We start from the raw sequence: 20057 nt of genomic DNA, 5'->3' as shown, positions 1-20057 counted from the left end.
CCTTCCAAGCATGCCATCCTGGATCTGCCCTCAGTGAACTGATGGCACTGCTTATACAAGTAGGGATGGGCCAAGCTTTGTCCAGGGTCAAAACCAGGAGGAAGCAGACTGAGCCTCAGCATGCACAGGGCTATCTGGCACATCAAACCGCCCAGGGAGGTGACGCTGGCCCTGTGGTAAGGCACTGCCAGCACCTGGTGGCCACTGTCCAGGGCCAGCCATGCCAGACTGCCACGTCACTGACTCTTGCAGCCGGGAAGAGATTCCTGAATAAAAGTCTTGGTTAAAAGAAAAGAAGTTAAAAACCAGAACAAAACAATAAGCAAAAAACCCTTTGGTTTTTACTTTAGCAAGTCATCCGCACGAATGCAATAAAGCCATTCTATGGAAAAGATTTAGATTTCAAAGTCATTTGTGTTCATCTGTGGCAAGCTCAGCAATGCTGACCACTCCTCAGCATATGGGACTGACCAAGAGCAGTGAGCCCTGCGTGTCCTTCACAAGCTTTGTAGAATTAAGTTGTCTTTCAGACAATAGCTTGCTAGGTGTTGGTGGGGTTTTTTTCCACCCTGGGTAGCAAGGTCTTAATGCAATATCTGTTTACTACAATTCTCCAAGAGGCAAAATGTTCCTTGGCTTTTATCCAAACCATTTAGTTCACATACATATTGGAAAAAGCTGTCATGTCAGCAGCTAAGGTTGATATCAAGAGAGACAATAAGAGGATTAAGAGGTGGGAAGCTTTAGAAGGCAAGCTACTGAATATTTCACAAGAAATGAAGCTGAGAGTGCTACTGATGCAAGGGGAAGGTCAGAAAGCTTAAGCACCTCAGGGACAGTTAAGAAATAATAAAATAGCCATTAGGCATTCTCATTCCAGATGTTGATATGCAGCTTTTAGGATCCTGGTATTTCAATCTGATTTTCGTACCAAGGCGAGTGTTTTGCTGAATGTATGTCAGTGACATACAGCACTTGCCGAGGGAATTTGCTGGGACGCATCTAGAGCATCACAGGAATTGCTGGGATGAATCTACAGCATCACAGGAATGATCTGACATTTGAGAATGCCTCCGAGGGCTGATACTTTGTCGTTTTATTGCTCATTTTTATTAACACCTGAATGCTACTGATGTGGATGGAATTCAACATCTCCAACTGTGAGGGTCTGGTGAGATTGAAACTGGTGAGAGATTTCACAAAGACAGACTCCTTGTCATAGTTACCCCTTCCTACCCGATCCTCTAATGACACGGTTAAAGAGATCTTCTCCACTGTATCTCACCACCATCAAGACCATGTAGTCTGGGTGAAAAAGTGGACAATAGAAAAGTTTTGCAAGACATTACAAATATTTATTTGGCAGCAAAGGGACCAGGCATAGGTAAGCTCAGGAGTTTGCTGTAGCCTTGTCAATAACAAGAGGCAAGGCACAGCAGGAATCTCTCTGTAATTGCTTCATTCTACACTACAGTAATCTCACCTATAAACTTCAAGACACAGCCTGCCAATGGGCAACTCAAAGAACATTATTTTCTTGCAAAGTAAAAAGGGACTTAAGTATTACATTACCCTCTAACTCACAAGTACATCTGAAACCACCCTTCCTTCCCTCCTGTCTCCAGCCTACCTGGAAGGCATTAAGAAACTTGGACAATATATTTTATATCTTTATATCTTTGAGCTCATGGAACACACTAATGAATTAACACCTTGTCAGTACGCTGTTTCTGTTATACCATGTTTTTGTGGCACGTTTTACTTAATGACTTTCTGGAAATACTTTTTCATAAGGAATTTCATAAGAAATCTCTCTCCCACCTCCTGTTTAAGTACAGTGAAAGCTGAAAAATGCTTGCCATTTCTTTTTATCTTAACATGCTATTTCAGTTCTTGCATCCAGGCACTTTGCACTTTAAAAATGCTTGAGTTATAAAGAGTAACTTTCTAGTCCTTATGACTTCACAAAAAAATTGTTTTATTTCTTGGAAAAGTTAATTTGGCTTTTGATTAAAAAGAAAATTTCTAGAATTAAATTGGGAACTACTTTTTATTGGTTTTGTTTTTTTTTTTTTTTTTACTTACATTAAAAGTTATTATGTCTAAAAATTACTATTTCCCCATGTACTACTATTGAGCCATTGTGTTTTCACATGAGAAAGTAACTTCCTCTAGCAACTTGCCCACAGCGTGATTTCTCTTTTAGTCTTGGTAGTTATTTTAAAGTATTAATCCCATTAAATATCAAAATGGAAGACAATAAATTTGCATGCACAGTAAAGGAGTTTTAGAGGTGTATACTGTCTGGTCATTGGAGACGGTCAATACAGAGTTGGCCACAACTGCTTCTTTGAAGAACTGTGCTAAAACAAGAAGTCAGCATTAACTAGCAACTAAAAACTGGATCTTCTGTACACTAGTTGAAATGACCAGTGGGAATTTTATAGTGAAACAATCAATTGCAACAAATTAAAGATAAAATGTGTGGGTTTTTTTCCCCAAAGTAACATGGCAGATTCAACCAAAGTTTTTGTATTTAGAAGTGTGGAATCTTGACTAGATAACATAGTACATTAATTAACATGAGAGAGAGACCTTAATTTCCTACACCTATCAAACAGGAACACGGAAATCAAGACACAAGGCTCAGGGACTTCAGCCTATGTCTCTGTCATGCCAATATAGGTTTAGATGGCTTACCAGATTTAGTGCTGCTAGGTAGTCTATTTCTTTCAAGCAATCAGACAAATCATAACATTGCGGCAGTTACTTTTCCAAGCTCTATTTGCCTGTGAGATACAGTGAACATCTCCAGTATTTCCTTGAGATGGAGTAGCCCCAGGCATCAGTCATTGTCACAGCAGCAAAGGAAACGCAATCATGTAGGTTTAGCTCAATATAATACTTTTTCCCATTAACGAACAATGAAAAGTTAAAAATAGCGCCACCCCCACCCCCCCCCCAAATTCAAATTGCGTTACTTCATTCAGATCACATGTCATTTACCATTTTCTATACCACTTCCGTAGAGCATGGCTGATTTTGTCAAAGCTTTTACCAACTAGCTGATAGAAAATATCTTCCTCACTCAGTCACTGCAGATTTCACAAAAATGAAGAGTATTTTGTCCTTAAAAACAGAATAATTGCTAGCCATTATCGAACATCTCTGCAGTTACCCTGAAAAGGAAGGCAGGAGTAGAGCTAAAATAAATAAATTTTGAGTATTTTAAAGAATTAGAAGTAATTAGCTGTAATAAATCAAATAACTGTGTTGTGCTTATGATCAGGAACAGACATACAGAGTCAGGTAAAAGCAGCTTTGTCTGGTGATTCAAATACATAATTGTGAAGGGTTCTGTTAAGGATTTCTAAACAGCAAAATGCTGACCAAGACATCTAATCCACTTTCTCAAACTATGTTTTAATCTTTTTTCTGTATTTTGTACATTCATATGCAACGTTTTAAATTGCAATTGTGATTCAATTACATGGGCTGTTCTATACTGACTTATAAGGCTAATATATATTTTTTGAATCTAGTACAAAAAAGACCTCTTTTGTGGTAGTGTGACAGAATGATCTATGCAGATCTGGAGCTATGCAGACACTTATTTTTGTAATTAGAGAGATCAAACCAGGTTTCATACCTGTGTAGCTCCAATCCTGGTGGATCTGCCCCTGTTTTACCACTACAATGAAATCTAAAAGAAGGCCTTATCTTCCAAGTGCACATAAGGATCAGTTCATCCCACATTCAGCAGCAGCAGGTGACAGGAGGATCGAAGCCAGATTAACAGACAGACTTCACAGAACAAGGATTTAACTTGACTGTGTTAAATACACCTGTGGCATAGGTCATACCTATACCAGTTAATTCCCATTGCAGTCTGACAGCACTGAAAATGCTCCTCATATTGCTCTAGTTATAGAATTTCTCATATTTCTCAACGGGACACTAATTTTCCCAGTTTTATAACAGGACTACGAGAGCGTAGGCTATGGTTTGATGCTCAGTTCTATACGTCAAAGTCAATCCTTTTGACTGTATGTTATTCAGCTTTCAAGAAGTATTAATAAAAATTGACTTAACAACAAGCTAAAACATTTGTTTATAGATGTTAGAAATTGCTGCACTATGTAAGTAAAAAAGGGGTGACAGCACAAGACACTCCCAATAGCTTTATTGTTTCAGCTGACAAATGGCATCCATATGCTCTCCCTCCAAGGGCTCATGTTAGAGGGAACAGAATCATCAAGCCCTGGACTGGCTTGACCAGCCTGACTTCTTAAACACTGCCCCAAATCTGTGCAGGGGCAGCCATATATATTAATTTCCAGAAGAGAAGAGACTTAAAGAATTCTGCATTTAAAATTACTTCAAGTTGCACCTACCACAGTTCCTATATCACTGCTGGCAGAAAGGCAAGAAAAACATACAGAAGATTCTGGATGTGGCCTTATACTACATCCAGAGGAACACAGCGTGTGTTTCTTTTTCTCTGCAAGCCACAGTTGCTCTCTTGTGGATCAGAAGTGATGTGTTAGACTGGATGCGAGAGCTGTCGGCTAATATCTACACTGCAGCAAGATCAGACAGCAGCAACCTGTCTGGAATGCTGTGACAATTTCTGGCTGCCACCCTGAGAACTGCAGGTCATGCTGCCATAGGAGATTTTAAAGTAGGAGCCTGAAGTTTAGGAAAAAAAAAAAAAACACCAAGGCTGCATAATCTTCTACAGAATAGGAAGTAAGCATTCAGATGATAAAGCACTGACAGTCTCTTGGAGATTTTTCACATTGCTCCAGCTTCTCATGCAGCCTGATGCCACCATATTTTCTTGTTACACTGGTGCAGCTGCATTCAAGTGAACCGAGAACAAAGCCAGTGTCAGAGTTATTAGTGGGACTGACTGAGCTGGCCACTCAGTTACACCCTTGGACCTGTACTTGAGTTCAGTGGTTAAAAAAAAAAAAAAAAAAAAAAAAAAAAATCTATAGAGTCCAGGTGCTTGCACCTCCTCTAACTTCACCATTCATTGAAGACAACCATTGTCCCATGAAAGCAGGACACTCAACAGGTACAAAATCAGACATAATGTAAAGCATAATGAAGTTGCTGAAAGTGTAGAAAAACACTCTATGCACAATAATAAATGCTCTGCGAAGCACGTTAGAAGTTTAGTTATTACAATCTCAGCAACAACAGATGTGTTTCTTAGACATTACAGTCATGTATGAAGGCCGTGACTTTGCAAAAAAAGATAACCATTGAAAGCAATGATTATCTAACTTTCTTGGCCACTTACCTGAATGTTGGCATTCTTTCTTAAACTTTGTACTGATAAAAAGGAAGGAAACCATAGTCACTGATTGTGCTGCTCACTCGCCATGTGTTAGGCAAAGGACTATGAGATTTGAGCCTGTGGGTGATGATTGTCCGGGGGACTTCTGAGAATGGGTGGGGGCATGAAAGGAGCAAACCTGCTGACTTCTATCTACACACCAGAAACCCAGCCAGAGGGAGGGAAAAACAGTGTGGTGACTCTGCCTAAGACATGGCCATGCTGCCCAAATGCCAGGGCACAGGCGCCCAGCCTGGTGGCATCTCAGTACAGGTTCTCCCACTGCACCTGAACTCTCACAGTATATGGTGAGGTGCCCTGTCCACCAAAGGGAGGTGGATGCCACTAAATGCTTTCAGACCCTGGCCCCAAGTTGCTCACAAATTGAGACACTTAAACAGATGGCTCCTGTTCCTGCTCCCAGCTGTTCCCCTTGCCCTGCAGGAGCTTCTTTGGAGCAGCCCCTCCTGCAGACAGCAGCCTGGGGGTGCTGAGGGGTGAGTTGAGGGCAACTTCCAGCCCTGCTCCTGGAACTGGCAAACTGAGGAGTACATGTCATTGAAAGGCGGGAGTTTTACATGGTGCAATTCTGTGAAAACATGGCAAGTTAAAGCATCCATGCCTTCTACCCCTGTGAAGAGAGTTGCTTGTGCCCTCTGGAGTCATGAAGAGAACAAAAGTGCTCGAGCATAAGAGCGGCAGGATGGGACTGGTGGTGCTGTTTAGCGCAGGCAAATGTGGGCTTATCAAGAGCTGTAGCTGGTTGGAATGAAAAACTGAACTAAAACACACCTCCAAGCCAGAAGGTGTAAAATGCACAATCTTTCTGTGCTAAATACCTCACCGTATGCCAGTAGGCTTAGGCATTTGAAGTAGTGGCCGATAAAAGACCTATTAACTTGCTCACAGTTGATCTCCCTGTAGATCTTAACTCAATTCCACTATGTGCAGATTTATACAAATTGCTTTTACAACATCACCTTGGAAATGTAGAGGATAATGAATTCCTGTAAGGAGGAAAATTTTGTAAAGGCATGTGAGTCAACAGAATGCACTTAAGCATCCTAGGGCATTGCCGGTGACTTTGGAGAGGCATCCTCTCCTGCACTGCTTGTGGTGGCTGGAACCAGAGCGCTGCCCCTAGGTCATGTGTGGATACACACACTCAGTGCCAGGCAGGTGTCTTCCAAGACTTGCGCTACTCGGAGAAGCCAAGGCAGAATATAGAATACAGTAACTGAAATCAATGACTGACACAAAATGCTGAAAATCCCTGAGTACTTTTCCAAAACTCCTGCCAAGGGTCATCTTTTCCACTGAACTGCAGCAGCACCCACATTGCAGACAGTTCCAACTTTAGCCTTTCTACCTGTCCATCAGGCAAGATACAGACTCCCCCCATGAGAAAGAAAATAATAGAAAAAATTTTGCTCAAACAATTGTCAGGTGCAGGGTTCAACAAAGCACCTAGCTGAGCTATGGATTTTAAAAGGGATTACAAAACTAAGGTATTGAGAATCTACCCAGAAACATTAAACACTAAGCTACTGCCTCTGACATCAACCCCACAATGTGCTGGCTGTACAGAGGTGTGCTGGTGGAAACAGCAATTGTCACTGTTTTCTTAGCCCCCTCCCTAGACCTCTGCTGCTGGCCAGAGTCAGGCATGGCACACCAGGCTTCCAGTTTAACCCAGTATGACATGTTTTATGGTATGCTCCTAAAGCATAGCTGTTGGAAGAGGTCTTCTTCAATTAGGTGGTTCAAGTCTGTCTTTGCACTGCTTGCTTAGTTTAACTAGACTAAATCAGGTGGAGAATACCAAACATAACACCACCACAAGGTAAAAAAAAGCTCCTGGGCTCTTTATGCTGCTGATACACGTCCTGTTTTGAGTCCTTATAATAGATTGTTCCCCATGTACAACTTTTGCGCATGTTTCCTCTGTTTTGAGAGAGGTTTTTCACATCCTGCATATGTTTTATGTTCCTTTAAATGTTACATTGCTTGTCTTATCTCTACTCCAAAATGGTACCACAGCAACACAACAAGCATTTTCAGATACTTAAAAAATAAAGTTCAACACTGGTGTAGGCACATCCACTTTGTTCAAAGATGCCTCAGAGATGAACAAACAGAACTGGTAAATGTTAGACAAGCTGAAACAAATGAGGATTTTGATATTAAATACATCAGAAGATGATGACATTTTCCCAATAGTTACATAGAGGTTTAAAAAGTCTGAGAGATTAGCATAACACTTAGATCACAAAACTGGACCAAAAAAATTAAGCTTCCTGCTATGAGATATCCATGCAGGTGTGAAGCAGGTGCCAAAGAAGAAAAAGAATGTGGATTTTGCAGCTCAAATTATTTAACTTTAACTTCCTTTTTGTTCCCCAACCCATGCTATGTATATGATTTCCTGCCCATTTGCTCCTTACCAATAACTTTGTATGTCAGCTGATTTCAATGAACTTGAAGCAACAAGCAATCCTAAGGATATTCATCTCCCCTCTCTCAGAAATTTTACAAAGTAGCCATTTTGTAGCTACTTCACTCAAGGAGACAGAGGTCTCATTGTATAGCCAGTGATCATCATCTTCCCCAGGATGGTTTTAAGATGAGCCCAACCTCCTTTCTTCCTTTTCTTCCTAAAACTGTTTCAGCTATAATTTGCTACAGTTTGGGATTTTTACTCTTTTTCCTGAAAGAAAAAAAAAAAATTGATACTAGTAGAGGAAGAACAGAGATCTTGCCCCTGAAATGGTGATTTACTATCTAAGATTATGAAATGTAAAAGAATGTTCTGATCTTTCCCTAACTTAGAGTTCTGCTATTTGAAGCCTATCTTACACCTTATTGATAAGGCTGCTACCACTGAAGATTGCCTGAAATGTCCCTTCATATAATCCTACTTTCACTTGCCTGCAACTTAAACTTTTATAATTTGGTCTAATCTTTTTTTTTTTCTTTTAATTTGTCAGGTGTCTGCCTTAGGCTGAAGTTTTTTGGAAGCATTTCAGCCAATATCTTCGCTATTTCTTCAAATGAGACAAGGATGTGTGGGGGGAAGTTTAACTTGCACTGAGTATTCTGATGACAACTCCTTTAGATAAGATTTTCATGCTTTAAAGTAGGGTATAGAAGTTTGACAAGAGAGGGAGGGCATCATATGAAAATGATATGATGATTCATTCCTCCATATGAAAATCTGAGACATTCGGCCAAGTTATAAATCTTCCGAAAAATCCCAGCCCGCATATCTGTAAGTGATTAACAACTAAAATTCTACATTCAGTGAACACATTCATGCTTTTCATGGGTTTTTAGTGATATCCAGATTGCCTATATAATGCCCTCAAAGAGCAGCTAACTACACATCTGTCTTCTAAAAGTTTTTGTGTATGAGCCAGCTGTGCATATGCAGCCCTTAGACTAAACAGACATCACTGGGCTTCAGGAAGAACATTGGCTATTCTGAGCAGAGGTGAGACTGGGCAATAGCAGGACTGGGGTAGGAAGCAGGGAAGGGGTGAACCTGACAGCTGTACACCTGTGTGGGTATGGGAAGCAGGACACATAGGAGAGGAAGGAACAGAAATCACACTGGGAAGCCACTCTCCTTTTAAGAGACTCATAAATCCTTCGATCTAAAGAAGCTGGGTTTTACAGGCATAGCATCATTTTATGTGAAATTGCAGAGCATGGAACAAGAGGGAAGACAAATCTCGGGGGAAGAGGCAGAGTTGGGCAGGCTAGACAAGAAAAAGCAGGGCCCAGGAGAAAGACCAAAATCAGACAAGGAAGCAACAGTGACAGGATAGGGGATGAAACAAAGAAAAACTTGTGTGTGTTCAGGTGTCAGGGATCTATACGTCCAAGGGGACGTGCTGTCTGCAGTTTAGCTGCTTCCCAGATCTTGTGTCATCACCTAAGCTGGCTGAGCACTGTCCCACTTTACAGCAGAGTACACCTTGCATTTTTCTGGATTCAGAACCTAGGTCCAGGCATTGAAGCATCCCCACTGTATTTCATGGCCCCACCAGAAGTTTTTCTGTGCCTGTCGGTGAAGACTTTCCCTGTAACAGAGTCAAGGCTTCATCAGTAAAGGATATAGACAAGTCATATTCTCCAGCATGTGACAGGTTTTATTTGGTAACTGCAAGAGCAAGGATGAGTTTTTTAGGTTCTGGGAGCCTGGATTTAGGATACTCAGTGTCAGTTGGGATCTGTGGCATCTGTCTAACTGTTTCATCATTCTTTCAACTCCTGTTCCTAAGAAAAACTTCCTCATCTTATTCTCTTGCTTCCTAAGGTGAGATAGGGGGAGTAGGTGTCTTGGGTCTGTATTGCCAGTCCAGCATGACTCCCTGTGATCTGCTTCTAGACAGCAGTGAAATCAGTGGCTGCTATTGTCTCTTTTGTCCTAGGCCATACCACTAGCACTTTTCTCTACAAGCAGACTGCATCTTAAAGAAGAGAGAGATGCGATAAATATGAAATAACATGCCAACATGTTCTTCCATACATTATACTAGGAACTGGGAGAAAAAAACCTGTGGGAGGGAAACTGCAATAGGAAGGCAGGTACATGTAAGAAAGAAGTGTGGAAGAGGCTGGAGAAGATGGCCTAGAAAAGGTTGTGAGATAAAAGGGTAACTTGTATGCTTTTCTGGAACTTATTTCTGTGGGATCTACAGTTCTTGAGAGCTTGTCTGTCAGCCATTTATATCACACACTGGCAAATGTCCCAGTCCTTACATCTTTTATGCTAGTGCACAAAAATGCTGACATCTAAATATTTAATTTAGTAGTTCAGAGATGGGGAAAGCCTATCTTAGGTATGGCTAATTAATATTTGTTGTTAATATGGCACCAGAGTGCACAGCATCTGCATCCATGAGTAATTTTCTAGGTGGGGTTGATTTATTTTTTTTTAGAAAATGTTAAAATAATACTAAACTTGTGAAGCAACCTGCTGCAAGGTTAAGGATTCCACTGTTAGACTTGCTGTTCAATAGTCTCCCCTCCTGCCCACCAATGGGTAATGATAAAAACTATAAGGCTCTGTAAATACATAAGTAAATGCTCTTTTACTTCCCAACAATCCTTTGCTCCATCCAGTGCTAGACTGGATGGTTCTCACTGTGAATGTAAGAACGAAGTGCTACTGCCCATCAGCGTGGAGTCTGGACCCTGACCTGTAACGTCAGCAAGGTCTAATTCCCTAACGTGAAGACCTTTGAGTACATGCACGCCTGTGCTGGTGAACTTCAGATCAACTCACTTCAAAGTGTGATAAACTGATACTGACAGTGAGTTGTATATAAAAGACAACATCTAACTGGAAAAGGTAAGACAGCATGAACTCATAGTGTCTCACACTACGGAGTCCTGACACCAGCAGAAGGCAACGAGAGACCTTGTGACCTGTGCCTGGTTCAGGGCAGGAACCCAACTCCCTCTCTCCTTCCATCCCCTAGTGCTTTCTTGGTCAGTTTTATCGTAGGTTTATTTTCCTCAACCAAAGCATTATACAGTTAAAATATACTGTGTACTTAGGCACTGCTGTCAGAGCAAGTGGATTCAAACACTATTTCCACCATTCATATTTGCATCAGACTATAAACCACTCATGCCCATTACCACAACGAGGGGTAACCAATAATGCAGAAGACTGACTCACAGACACTTGCCTGTTCAGCACACACAGAACAAGCCCAAATGTGCTATTTTGCATTATAAAGCTTATGGAGAAGTTAATGCATCCACACAACAATGAACCATTATGGCTTATTAGAGGCTCAGCTTGCAAAGTCCAAAGTGTACAAACAGAAGCATATAAGACAAATCTGAACTGAGCACTGTACCCTGCCCCCTGACTGCACCAACGATTTACAGGTATCTGGTAAATGATTTATAAACATAAAGATAGCAAAGTATAAAACTGTATGGCTGCTTCCACTTACAAAGGAAACATCCTCTGGATAATTTGCCATGTCTCTGAAAATGTTTCAAATTTTGATGTCTGCTCTGCTGTTTACAGGTAAGTGCCTGGCACACTGTCTCATGTTGTTCACTTCTGGCTTGTTAAATAGTCATCTGGCCAAAAAAATCCATGTTACCACTGGAATGGCACTGATGGAGGAGAATTAACTGGAAATCAGTGCAGCAGGGACATATGGGAGAGTGGGTGAGCACAAGACTGCATAGCAAATTCTGTGAAATACAATCTTGATTCTGCTTCTCATGACTAGTTTTGAATCTCTTGTTGCTCAAACCCTTAGGTATGAGGAGCAAGGATGCATTCCTGACTGAAAGGAATTCTTACAGGATGATTTCCTGAACTGTTAAAATTGTAGAAGGAACTTAATGTTGTTTTTCTGGAATCTTCCCTAAATACTTTTCTGATCTCAACATCTATTGTTTGTAAGAAACAATTTCACATGCATTTATAAGGACCCGGAATGATCTATTTCACAAGTGATTTCTGGGATGTCTAATTTGAATTGCTTAAGGAGACTGTTTTTTTAAAGCTCTCAGTCTGCCTGATCATTGGACCTTCACAGCACCCTGCAACTAGGGCACCTAAAATGAAGACTCATCCTGTAAAACTTGGACCAGAGTCGAAACTGCTGGGGCAGGGCTGCAGCATCAGCAAGGCTGGAAGAATGCTCTTCCCAAAGCAGCACAGACGGATACAGTCAATAATCAGTGATACACATGCTGTGGATTAATTTATTCCTCACTAGTTTAGAACAAACCAGGCAGACAGTGACTGCTGAATTCTCAGGCGATTGCCTGCATCATGGAAAGATGCTCCATCCACATGCACAGGTTAAAAGCATGTCTTAGGTCTGAGTGCTCCAACACACATGCGGTAAATACACAATGTGAAGAGCTAAGGCAAAATGATATAGACAGAATTACCCAATGCTTAATCATGAATTGTATAAAAAAGGTGTTTTGTGAATTGGGACCACAGAGAGGTATACTCTGTCTTGTCATATGACCCTAAGTTTTGGCTGCAGTGAGGGTCTGCAGGGAGGGAAGAAGATGGAAGGGGCCTTTCTCTCTTCTGTGAGTTAGAGCTCACCTAGAAACCATGCCTTCCCTTTATTTGCACTTCTTGGATCTGCTGTGCATCTGAGCTTGGACTATTCCTGAGTACTCGTCTGTCTTTCTGAAACTCAACTCCTTTCCACTGAAGGCCATCATGACACAAGCAGCATCATCTGAAGCCAAGCTGGGAGCACAGCAGCCTGCTGCCTCTCCTTTTAGAAGACTTACCTCTGCTTTCATCTCTCTTCTGTCTCTGTCTTTCCTAACCTTATTTGCCTTCTTTCCCAGGTTCCTTTCTTCAAAAGGCAGGAATAACTATTTATTACTGATTTTTAATGGGCTCTTAAAAGTTTCATTGATCTCAAACAATTCAGTTTTTTGTTAATTTGTTAATTAATTTGTTTTGTGGTGGTGAATTAAAACAGAAGCTCTATGACTCACTAATGAGAACATGACTCTTCATCACACCCTCAACTGAGCTGCTATAAATCACTGACCATAATAGGCCAACTTCGCCTCTCTGGGCTGGTTGCTGGACCTTTACTTTAGCCTCTGCAAAGTGCAGCAGCAAGGGATGGGGTAGAAGAGTGTGGTGTCCTGGCACTGCGATCATTACTGAAGCATCTCAGATGGGGGTGTCTTGCTCATCCACTCAAGCTTAAACTGATGGCCACATGTGGATTTGGGAAAGAAATTTCAGCAGGACCCGCTGAGGAAGACCAATGCACCAATGCTTTTTTAAATACTTTGCTGCAGGGGAAGTAGTTCCTTCCCTAGGATTATTTAGGATTTTTGCCAAATTTCCTTGCTGTTTACCCATTCCTGACAACTTTCCTGACCCCTGGCATCACACCAGCAATACATTCAATAGCTAATTCTGCATTAAGTGTCTGCAACCTGTCTGCCTTTGCTGATGAGGGAATGAGGCTGATACTGGAGCTCTAATGATTGCTAGTGACTGAACTCTCATTGTTTGAACCACAGACCTCTTGTGTCTTGTGCTGTAAAAAAAAAATTTTCAAAGAATAGAGACTACTGTACTTCAAGCTTTAAAAATAAACAGATAAGACCAAAATTTCAAAGGCTGGGTGACATGAACACTGTTGAAGCACATAACAATCAGTGACTTTAAATTTTTCTGTCAACAAGTATTAGCAAATCTAACTGATTTAATTTTATTTTAAGGCCTGTTACAATCCAAACACTTTGGGATAAATAGCCAATATGCATACACACATTTCTTTTTCACCATTTTAAAAAGTTGTATGCAGGTGTTTGACTTTAATGTAATTGTACTTCTCAACTGAGAAAAGTAGCCCAGAGGTGGCCTGCAGAATCCAAAAGTCCTGCCACAATCCACCCACGTAAGTGAAGCACTGACAGACAACCGCATCTTGATTTCCATGGAGTGCCACTTAACCTAGAGAAACACTTTAGTGAATAGAAAAACAGCTGCTTCCACACTTTTCTTTCAGTGCTTGCACTGTTTTACTGTGGTGTTCTGAATCCTCAGACCGAGTCCAAGGATCTGGCTTTGTGAATCTTTTCCAGATTTTGAAAGTCAGATAGTGGAAGCATAGGGGGATCTATTCTGGCTCATTTCTAACCTTAAGTAACACACCTGCGCTGCAGCATTCGATTTACTTTTTCAAAGTTCCCAACACGTCAGCACCAGCCACCTCAGCAAGGTTAAAATGTCCAAGGTTGAAGTTTAGCTCTGTCCAAGTTTAGCCTCTTTCCAAGCTCTGGCCTAAAGTGCTGATAAGACAGGCAGCCCTACCCCTGTGAGCTGACATTTTGACTAGACAATCACCAAAGCCGATAAGTAAGAGTTATTAGACTGAAAGGAAAGGAGCCAAAGCAATTGCCAACTTTTGACATTTAAATTCCACTGACATAACTTCAGCAATGGATTTTTAGGTTGTCAGAAACTTGCAGTAGTCTTCAGAAACTAGGGAGAGAAACAAATACCTCCACCTTATATGAAAATGTGCACAGAGAGTGATTGAAGTGTTGCTAAGTAATTGTCACATTTTTTTGTTAAAAAAAAAAAAAAAAAAAAATCACAGCAAATGAGATATAAACCACTTTTCTCTGTGCTAAATGTATACCAGGGGTAAATTTTGGCCCCAAGCTTTGAGAATGCTCCTCACCATTTATACTATACTACTAATCTAGATGAAAAGGTTCCTTGTGGTGGGCGGAGGGGGAGCATAACCTATACTAAAGCAAGTTTAAAAGTTTGTCTTCTTATCATTTAACTCTACCATTAGACACGCAAACAGTGGCTTGCCTGCTCTCCCCAAATACTGCTAAGCACACAATGTCTCTGCTCATACTGCTTAGCTTTTAAAAAAGAAAAAACATATCAATTAAGTGGGTGCCTCAGCAGGCAAAGGTGTCAAAATTTAACTCCTCACCTTTTTTACTGTGTCATGAAATATATCATTGTGCATTCAGCTGATAGAAGAAAATGTCTTCCTGAGAAGATTTTGCAGTTGCACCCAGCTAAATATCTTGCTTTCTAGAAATCTATCCTTGCACAATACAGTTAAGCTTCCATTTGAGCCTAATATGAAGGGATTTTAATGCACAATGATTTAAGATCTATGCAGGTTGATTTTATATTTTAAGTGCAGTTTGCTTGCTATACTGTAATACTTTGTTACTACCTTGTCATTCCAAGCTATTTGATACACCTTTTTCATAATCAAGGTGCTTTGATTGTTTGGTTTTGTTTTGTTTTGTTTTAAATAGTTGATGCTGGATTAAGTATACATTTGCTATTTTAAAAAAAGATGACAAGGTTCTACGACCACCTCCCCTCTCTCAAGTTTAGTCTTATACCAGTTCGCACTAATTCAAAATGAGAGGCTCAGAAGGCACCATAACAGTAATGATTACTAATAGTGTCCCTCTCGACAAACTGTTTAGGTGTACAGGATAGAGAAAATTACCTGTTTAGGTGTACAGGATAGAGAAAACTACCTGCTGAAGGCAATAATTACATGAGCTAAGCACTTACTTGCTAAAACCAGCCAATTTTTTCCATAATTTGCTCTTCTGTGAGAACACTGAGTGAATCTTCAAGAGATGATGAAAGGAAACACTCTAACTAGTAACAACTGATACAACCCATGCAATAATTCACTGCCCGCACACGTTCCTCCTATTTTCCCTTTGGGCCATTAATCCCTAAATGTGCTTTTCAAATAACATATTTATCTAAAAGAAAAAGAGGGAAAACAGTATTGAATAAAAACATTAATGCACAGTGCCTGACTGCTCTTCACAGTGAGTTAATTTTGTTTCACTACAATTTGAAATTCTGCATCTTTTTTCAGCTCAACTTTATGCACTGTGAGCCATTGCATTAACATTACCCACCTGCTTCTAACTCCCTTTAGTCTCACGCCCAGGTGCTCTGAAACTCCATTCTGCTGGTTTCTGTGCTAGTCCTCTGCAAGATGGAGAGCTGCAGTCCTTCAGGAATAGCTTGTGTTTATAAAGCACCCACTCAAGCAACAAATTGTTCCACAATTTTTCACTAATCTGTTCAAAAGTCGGGGAAAAAATTACACACAGTCTGAGAAACTTAAATTGAGGCAAAACGTAGGTTATTTGCTGAAGACTATATACTATATTCAGAGGGGTTGCTCAGATGGAGACATCTGATCTGATACCTCCAGGTCTGCATTAGAGCTTTAAGACCTTGCTTTCTCTGAGCTCTGCCAGAGCACAAGCAAACGTGCAACACTGCTTGTCTGTGTAGTCCCAGTGAAAGACCAACAGGACTATTTCTGGTTTCACTAGAAGTGGTCTCACAAGAGTTATTCTGGAGATGAATGAAGTTTGCCCCAGTCAGAGACATGTAATGATCCTTACAGTAAGATGAAGAGAGAATGAGGCTAAGCCTGAAGGATTACCTTGAATATAAAGGCACTTAACCTGATTTTCTTCTGGTACTTATGCATCATTAGAGTGCCTCAGCAGCTAGGGACAAGCCCTGCAGAGATGGCTCCCAGGTGCTAAAGGTGAGAGGTGGAAGAATTTGAGATAGCAGCCAGAAAAGAACAAGAACTGGGTGTCAACAGTGACAAAAGAAACCAAGATCAGAGCTGACACCCCTTCCTCCTCTCGGAGCAGGCAAGTGTACTTTAATCAAAGCAAATAGTCAGTACAGATAGAGATAGCATTTTTCATTGGACACAGGTGCAGCCAAAGCAGACTGTATATTAAAAATTGAATGTTAATACCCTTAAGGTGCGGCACTCTGCACCACAGTAGCCAAGACAACACCCCACTGTCCCACCAGCAGAACCACAAGCTCGTATTTTGAAGATGCTGGCAGTGGGAAAAAGAAACACAAAAAGAGAGCTGCTTAATGATCTTTTTTTTCTAGCTTACCATGAAGCTGGAAGGCCAGAGTGCATATTTGCGACAAAATTTAGTGTTTAATAGACCTTACTAACTGTACATACATTTAAACAAATGTGAGGCCTGTTACTGAGCCAATTTCGTATCCCAGTTCAGTTATCTCAGTCCAGGCATGTAGTCATGAGCTCACAAAATATTTAATACCAAAAAAACCCACCCCAAAGTCACTAAAAAGATGTTAAGAGCTCACGGATTTTTCTATTGGATAACAATAAATTGTCAGAGAAATAATGTAATTTGGCATGAGCTTAGTTTTATCTTGTGCAGCTCTGGAACAGAAGTGTAGAAACTTAATAGACAAATGCAAGAAATATGTTTATTTATTTCTTCCCCAGCCCAAAATCTTACTTGTTTTCTGAAGTACAGAAGTAGCTATTCTTCCTCGGTTCCCTAAGTGAGAAGCAGTTCACACAAGATTCTTCACACCAAATGCCTGAATTTCAGTTTTTCCATGGAGTTGTTAACATTTTTAAAGATACTATTCCTTGAAAACTCCCTGCCCCAAAATTTCTTCCTCCAGTTTCTGATTATACTAACTTGGAATCTGAAGAAACTGAAGTAGGAAGGAACTACTGAGACTGTCATTGCTTGCTAAGTAAGTTTTCTAAAGTACTATTTCATGCCTTTGTTAAAAGCAAAGATGACAACCACACCTTCACTTTTTTTTTTGTTCATTACCGTACAATCAAGCATTTTCTCACCTTCTTTTCAAGCATTTTTTGGCTTTGAAAAGAAACAAAGTGAAAAGCAGCAGCAAACACTCTAGCTCTTGTATCTGCTACCTATATGCATTCAGCATACGTTTTCTTCTATTTAAAAAAACGAAAGAGCAACCATATTCTGGACGATCAGCAAAGCTAGCAATAATAGCAAGTGAACTGGATTCAGTTGAGCATTGCAAATGCAAGCAAATATTTGACATGCTCATGTTTTTCTCTAGATTTTCTCCCTAGAAATGCAGGAATAAGGGCATTGGAGAGCTGTCATTGAGGTGATAGCTTGGCCTGCTGAGCTCCGGTTGTAAGACACAATAGACAAGGGTTCAGGTTCTTGGCTCATCTTTACCAAGTATGTGCAGGTCACCCTCAGGTATCCATTTAAACCCACTTCACTAAATTGGAGCACAGCTGTTTACAGACACTGGCCTCAGCTTGGCTGATGTATCAGAGTTTCAACTTAATCAGCAGTTCATTAAAAATCGTACATTTTGAACTGACATGCTATTTCAGACCAGCTTAGCCCCAAATGAATTTGTGTCTCAAACACTGAACACTAAAAAGAAAAGACTTTTCCTGTATCAGGGCCTTTCATATGAAGTTAATGAGGAATTCAGCCCTTTTTCTTGGTCAGTATGGTTATTTCAAGAAGATCTGCAAGAAGTATTTCTGCATCTGGGGTGACCTCGAAAGCTGTCTGAAGCAATGCTATTACAAGGTTAGAAGCGCAGTATCATTTGCTCGTAATTTCCATGCGTGCAATTTCTTTGCTGGCACTAATGACAATAAATACTACAACTAAACCAGGAGGTTTAGAAAGTGTAGTTAAATTTATAAGTACGTTTAAGGTTTTTTTAAAAAACTTTAGGCTTCTTGGCACACCTGAAGCTAGTGCAATTCCAGTCTAAGTTTGGTTTTGGTCACAAAATCTTGTATTGATAATAAATTAGTGCCTTAAATTGATTTTTAGCTTTATTTACCTTTGATTCAACAGCAAGATAATGATTTATAGCAGCTGTTTAGTAACTTCAGGCTTAAAAAAAGTACTTCTGAAGATCTAAAGTAAGACCATCTTTGATGTTGGTTGAATAAACTACAGGTCCAAAGACATGATCCTTGGCTATAAATCTGTTTTTTGAAATGCTCATTCTAAAATATTTTTCTGATATTAAAAGTATTTCTCAGCTTCCATTTCAGGTGTCCTTGGAGCACCTTTTCTGACAGAAGAATCAGCAAATCAATTTATACGCCTTAAACGACAGATACCATATTCTCAGAACTACTGGGACACAAGCAGCAGTCAGAATGCAGGGGGATACACTGTGGCTGAACAGGTATTTTATTCCATTATCTTGCAGCATGTATTGGAAAAAAAGCAAGTACAGATCTGGGATTAACACGTAATCATAACCTCTTGGGGCAAGGGAGGATATCTGTCTGATTTATCAGTGCAGGCAAGGTGGCTCGGTAGTCACTGTATTTAGTCAGTATCAAAGCTCAGAATATTTTTTTCTGTTTTGATCTGCTTCAGGTTAGTGAATCATGGACAGCTCTGAGAGATACAGCACAATACTACATGGACTTGGGTTCTTTTGCCTTTGATCCTTCAGTTGCCAGGTATGATGGAATTTCTCAAGAAAGCTTTTCATAGGCTCAGAACACATATGTGAATTTAAGTAAGTAAAATTGACCAATATAAGAGTGCTGGCAATTCTAGTGGCATAACTTGACACATTAACAAACCCAGTTGTAAGAGATGTCTCTAAAAATTAAAGAAGATTTGGTTTTACTGTCTAAGTTCTATAGTTATTTAAATTTGGTCATTTTAGTTCTTTTTTAAGTACATTTTTGAAGAATTTGTTAAAAGCTTAAAGAATAGATATCTTTTTAAAAGTCCACAGAAACCAAACTGCAGCACTATATCCTACATAGTTAATTTAAAAAGCAGAGAGAAAGCAATTCTTGAGGAGAAAAATAAAAGATTAAACCCCCCCTTCTATTTTGGTAACAAAACTGTATTCTGTGCAGAATAAAACCTCCATAGAACAAAACAGAGAATGAAACATAGCAGCTGGTAAAACCAGTATTTATAGATCAGCACACAAGTGCATGAAATGAAGTGTCTCAAATTGTCGTAGAGAAATTGTTTAGGACTGCGCTAAAATGTACATATTTTTGGGACATAATTTTTCAAATGTAGGGAACAATTGCTAAATAATTCAGTTTGACAAGCACAATGCAGAATACACATGTTATTCCTGTGAAACATGTTTCATATGAAGTTACTGCAGTCCGTTGAAATGGACAGGAGTGGGTAGAACTAAACTCATACAACTTCAACTTTCAGTGCTTAAGATAGTTACTAAGATATAGCAATCTGATAAGTCTGCCTATAATCACCAATAGCAGTATGGGTAGACTTCTAATATACTTTGTACTGAATATGCTTTGAATTTTATTGACTTAAAAGTAGGTTTCTTTTTGAAAGTGAGCAC

At 40.0% G+C, this 20057-nt stretch overlaps 1 protein-coding gene across 1 annotated transcript; it reads left to right on the top strand.

Moving 5' to 3' along the window:
- The first annotated feature begins 11344 nt into the window (after nt 1–11344).
- On the top strand, nt 11345–19213 carry C1H3orf85 (chromosome 1 C3orf85 homolog). Its single transcript, XM_086463470.1, has 3 exons — nt 11345–11393; nt 18748–18896; nt 19094–19213. The coding sequence occupies exons 1-3, from the start codon at nt 11345–11347 to the stop codon at nt 19211–19213; spliced, it is 318 nt and encodes a 105-aa protein (XP_086319596.1).
- The last annotated feature ends 844 nt before the right edge of the window (nt 19214–20057 follow it).

This window comes from Leptosomus discolor, chromosome 1, assembly GCF_034619465.1.
Source record: "Leptosomus discolor isolate bLepDis1 chromosome 1, bLepDis1.hap2, whole genome shotgun sequence".
NCBI classification, from domain to species: domain Eukaryota; kingdom Metazoa; phylum Chordata; class Aves; order Leptosomiformes; family Leptosomidae; genus Leptosomus; species Leptosomus discolor.
Note: the sequence above shows the minus strand (reverse complement) of the source record. Positions and strands in the feature narration are given on the sequence as shown.